The sequence below is a fragment of the Gekko japonicus genome, unplaced genomic scaffold, assembly GCF_001447785.1.
Source record: "Gekko japonicus isolate JY-2015 unplaced genomic scaffold, Gekko_japonicus_V1.1 scaffold531, whole genome shotgun sequence".
Classification (NCBI taxonomy): Eukaryota; Metazoa; Chordata; class Lepidosauria; order Squamata; family Gekkonidae; genus Gekko; species Gekko japonicus.
Genome location: NW_015162494.1, coordinates 30,477 through 35,577, shown reverse-complemented (window position 1 = coordinate 35,577; position 5,101 = coordinate 30,477). Strand labels below are relative to the sequence as shown.

Below are 5,101 nucleotides of genomic sequence, written 5' to 3'. Positions count from 1 at the left end.
CTATTAAAATGAATATTCTCCCACGTTTTCTATTTCTGGCACAGAGCATACCAATCTTGAAAAATAATAGATTTGGATAAGATAGTACGAAAATTTATTTGGCAATCCAGAAAATCTCATATTAAATGGAAGCTTCTTCAAGACAGAAAAGACAGAGGTGGTCTTGGCCTACCAAATCGGTCTCTATATTATCAGGCATCAGCTTTGGGATGGATTACGGATTGGTTAATGTTGGAAGATAAAAGATTCCTACAACTAGAGGGTCATGATCTGTATATGGGCTGGCATGCCTATATATGGTATGACAAAGATAAAATCCATTCAAATTTTCATAATCATGCAATCAGAGGGGCATTAATAAAGATCTGGAGGAAAATAAAAGAAAGGTTTTATCCTAAAATACCTATCTGGGTCTCACCTCTCGAGGCCTTTGTAAAACCAACTTTGATGTCTGAAAATAAAAGGGCAACCTATGAAATGTTATTGAATGAGAACAATGAGTTAAAATCGATTGAGGCACTATGAGCAATGAATATAAACCTTACATGGTGGGAGATTTCACAACTGCAATCAAGATTTACTAAAGACAAAAGAATGAGTTTTTATAGTTCAAAAACAGATTTAGATAAAATATGGCTATCAACCTCCGATAAGCTGATTCAAAAGTTGTATAATTTTTACTACATTATGTAATGTAAGATGAAATAGTTAAATCTTCAATGGTTGTATGGATGCAGGATATAGGATATAGCCTGAACATAGAAGACTGGTCAAAAATCTGGAAAGCAGTTAAATTACTAAGATCAACGTTGTATAAAGAAAATATATTTAAAATGTTTTATAGGTGGCACTGGTCACCAGATAGAATGACCAAATGTTACAAGGAGGTATCAAGAAACTTTTGGAGGTGCAAAAATAACATAGATACATTCTTCCACATGTGGTGGCGGTGTGAGAAAATTTATAAATTTTGGAAAGATATTGAACAGCTAATATTAGAGATTATGGATATAGATTTACATCTGTTACCTGAAATTTATTTGCTAAATATAATACCAGAAGGGTTTGGGCGTGATGATCCATGTATTTTGTCATATATCCTTACTGCAGCCAGAATTCTTGTTGCTAAATGTTGGAAGGCAGAGAAATTACCCACTAGAGAAGAGTTGGTTACTAAAATATCTGAACGTGCAGAAATGGATAAATTGAATATGATACTTTTAGGAAAAGATGGAAAAGCTTTTCAAAAAAGATGGTATAGAGTTAACAAATGGTTTGGAAAGAATGTTTAACATAAACTCCAAAAAATTAGTTATGTACTGTATTTTTGTTTTTGCTTTTGTAACATAAAAACCTACAAATAAATTCAATTTAAAAAAGAAAGATGTACAGCCCTAATCCTAGCCATGCTAAACTGGAATTAAGTTACTGATTTCCGTGGGGTTTCCTTCCAATGAAAGTATGCAAAAGATTTCTACCTTAATCTGATAGCAAGGGTTAATGTTAGGACAATTACCAGTGTGAAGGAATTTGTGGGTCATGCATAATGCCTCTTAAAATGCACATTCCCTGCAAGAATTCTGTACTCCTTTACACAACCTGGTACATTACTGGAACTTTATTCTGCTTGTATTATCATTGAATATCAGTTTTGTGTGAGTCATCCAAAAATATATATCAGGGTATTTGTCTCATCTTCCTTTGTTCCCCTCCCTTTTCTCCACTTCTGATCTTAATTAAATAAAATGGTAAATATTTAGAATGGCATTATGCAAACATTGCATTGAAAATTTGATTTTTGTTCTCTTATATTAAAATCTTGCTTGTGTCGTTTATACAGATGCAGGATCTTGAGCTGGTGGAACTTTACTGTGAAGGTAATCCATTGCTTCGGAAGCATCCAGTTTGTGCCATACAAGAAGAGGACGTTTTAACTCTTAAGGTTACTAATTAGAGAAATTATACTGGTGGTGTTAGGGTTTTTTTGCCTGCAGTTTTCAAATGACTTTATTTTCAAATGGCTTTATTTTCAAATTCCAAAATAATTTAAAGCAATGTCAATCAAATTTATTCTAAACAGCTGATGAAAATTACTACTACTCTGATGGATGGGTATACATTTTTTTTTTAAAAAATACTTGTATTATTTGAAAAAAACATGCACCCTTTGGTGTTTCACCACCTGTGACTCCTAAGATGCAGAAATTTTAAAGTCTTGGGGGGTGGGACAGGATTCTTTTTCAAATTATACCTACCAGGCAAACTCTTTTCCTATCCCTTAAACTATTTCCAAATCCTTTCTGGGCTTGTAAGTAAAGTGCCATCAAGTCACAGCCAATTTATGGTGACCCCAGCGAAGGTCTTTCAAGGCAAGTGAGAAGCAGAGGTGGTTGGCCATGGCCTTCCTCTGCAGAGTCTTCTGTGGTGGTCTCCCAAGAACTGACCCTGCTTAGCTTCTGAGAGCTGATGAAATTGGGCTCATCCTCCCTACAGATACTGGTAAACTATTTATTTACTATTCAGAGTATTGAAATGATATTTTTATTCCCACATAGATAGCATTAAAAATGCCTTATATACCTTTAAAATAAATTTGTATTACCACATGCAGACAGAACTGGTAAGCATATGTCACCTGTTTCCAGTACCAGATTACACTGTATTATGTGGCTTCTGTCTTTTACTATTAAAAAGTTCCTGCTTTTGTTAGGAGCAGTCTTGAATCCCCATGTGTCTAGTGTTTTAATTCTTTTTTGTAGTAATGATCTTGTAGTAAGTAATACATTAAACGCTGATTTATTTTTCTAAACCCTCACACCAGTATCTAATTTTTAAAACAAAAACAGAACATAATATTTCCAAATTCTACCAAATAATCTCTTTAGGGCAGGGCCTGCATATATCTTTCAGAAAAGAGCTGAGAGTAGTATCCACAATTACAAAATAAGTATTTATTCTGGAAAAACCTAGCGGTTAACAATGTGTGGTTTTTGTTAAACGAAGTTTTTTTTACCAAAAAGGGCTACCAATTTGAACACTAAATTGAGATAAGAGTGTGTTTTGTGCTCAGATTATAAAAGCAAAGGATTAACTAGGCTAGTTAAAAATATCTATTGTAAAAATTGATTTAATCATGTCGTTTCATAATATACAAATTATAGTTTAGTTGCCTCTGAGTAGAAAAGAGTAGTCTATTTGATAGAGTTCATATATATTGTATAAGCAAAAAAAATATGAAACTGTGGCCTTCTACACATATTCTGCTTATTTTTGATTTTCTGTGCCTTTAATCCATAACTTTCTGATTCGACTTCAGGGATTTGTTGTGCATCTCCTCTTCCCCTTTGGAGTCATTTCCATTGCACATTGCATTTGCACATGGAAAATTAGTGTGGATTTTCTGATGGAACAGCTTGCGTCACCAGTGTCGTGGTTGGAGGCGTCACAGCTCCATCTTTCCCCTACATCTTTTCTTTTGGTTGTGCATGCGCTCTAGTGTTACTGCACTAAAAAAAAAAATAGAACCTGTTATTGACTGTTTTTGCATCTGCACTAGTGATAAATTTCTGGTGCATAACAGTACCTTCTCTATATTGATTGGTTCCATTTTCTTCCTGCCGTGCTTATTTAAAACGTCCATTTGTGATTGGTTGTTTGGTTTTTAATTTTTTTTTTGTCACCAGCGTGGTGGTGAATTCTTTGTTTTGTTCATTGCACACTGCACAGTTCACAATGTTAAATATGTGTAATTGTCTAAGTCGTAAGTCCTATCAGATGCATTTAATAAAAATCATTTAATAATTAAATTAAATTTAAATGATGTTAATTTCAAACTAATTTAAAGTAAATTAAATTAATGGAGCAGGGGAGGGAGAGGGAGTGGGGGGAAGGAGAGGAGTGCACCTGGCCGGTCCCTCAGCGCTCCACCAATGGCTACGGGCCTGTTTCGGTGCAGACACTGGTCCCACAGCTGATATCGGGGCATCCATCCAGAGAACGGCTCTCTGGGTGCCGGATCCTTTCAGTTGGGTCAGCTTGCTCTCAGTGATTGCCCTGGCCAGCCGCGGCCACCATGCGTGAAGGCAGTCCTGATTGGGAGAGCCGCGGGGCTGCTCAGCCACCAGTTCCAGAGTAATGGATTAAGACAGTGGCAGCCTAAGCCCAGCAGCAGCAGGAGAATGCAATAAGTAGTTCTGGCCAGGCTGGGCTCCATGGCTGTGCTCTGGCTGCTGGCTTTGGCTTCCCTGCTGGTGCTGTGGAACCAGGGGCTTGTGGAGCCAGGTTGATGCTGTAGTGCACACATGCGCAGCTCCCTTCTGACAGCCGGGCCAGCCAGCTGCGTGCCTCCTGGGTCGTCTACAGCCACAAGGCTGTCTCAGCATTTAAGAGCACCTGCCCTTGGTGATCCCGGCTGGCTATGGGCCTGGTGATGATCGTGCACATGTATTTTTTTTTGCAGGTACTCACACTGGGTAGGTGGCTGAGATCACAATCACTGCCTACACAAAGAATTTAAGTCTCAGGAAACCTCCCTGAACTCTAATAAGAATTCTGCCTCTTTTTGGATTACTGTATGAATTCTTTTTAGCAATTTTCTTATTATCTAGCTGTAGCCAAATTTTCTTTGGATTTCACAACTCATAGATGTGGCAGCATGCTTAATACATGGCTTGATTGTAATTGTTTAACTGGTAGTTGCTGTATAAAAGGATATTCAGTATTGGAGTAAGTATTAATTTTGAATTTGTTATATTTTCAGTAATACAGGATATTCTGGTTTTCCTTCCAATAAAACAGGAAATAACAGCAAGATTTATTCTCGCTCAACTGAAAAGCAGCAACCTTTCTTTACGCAGAGCAATGAAGCAGAACACAGAAGCAAAGGAAATACTTTCTCAGCAACGAGAATGTGCCCAGTGTGGATATGGTTTTCTGAATATGTGGCTAGAATGCGTACAGTTTGTAGATGTAAAACAGGTAAAAAAGTGAGGGATCCACAGGAGGCATCTCATTTTGCCCTTGAAACTCCCTCTATGTATTGTTGTTTCTTTCCCTCTCCTCTCCTCTCCTCTCCTCTCCTCTCCTCTCCTCTCCTCTCCTC

At 37.3% G+C, this 5,101-nt stretch overlaps 1 protein-coding gene across 1 annotated transcript in view; it reads left to right on the top strand.

Moving 5' to 3' along the window:
- Positions 1–5,101, top strand: part of LRRC69 (leucine rich repeat containing 69) — a 39,738-nt gene that overhangs the window by 25,933 nt on the left and 8,704 nt on the right. The window contains exons 6-7 of the mRNA XM_015406054.1: positions 1,841–1,942; positions 4,798–4,977. Coding sequence (XP_015261540.1) covers positions 1,841–1,942; positions 4,798–4,977 — 282 coding nt within the window. The remainder of the gene's footprint in view (positions 1–1,840; positions 1,943–4,797; positions 4,978–5,101) is intronic.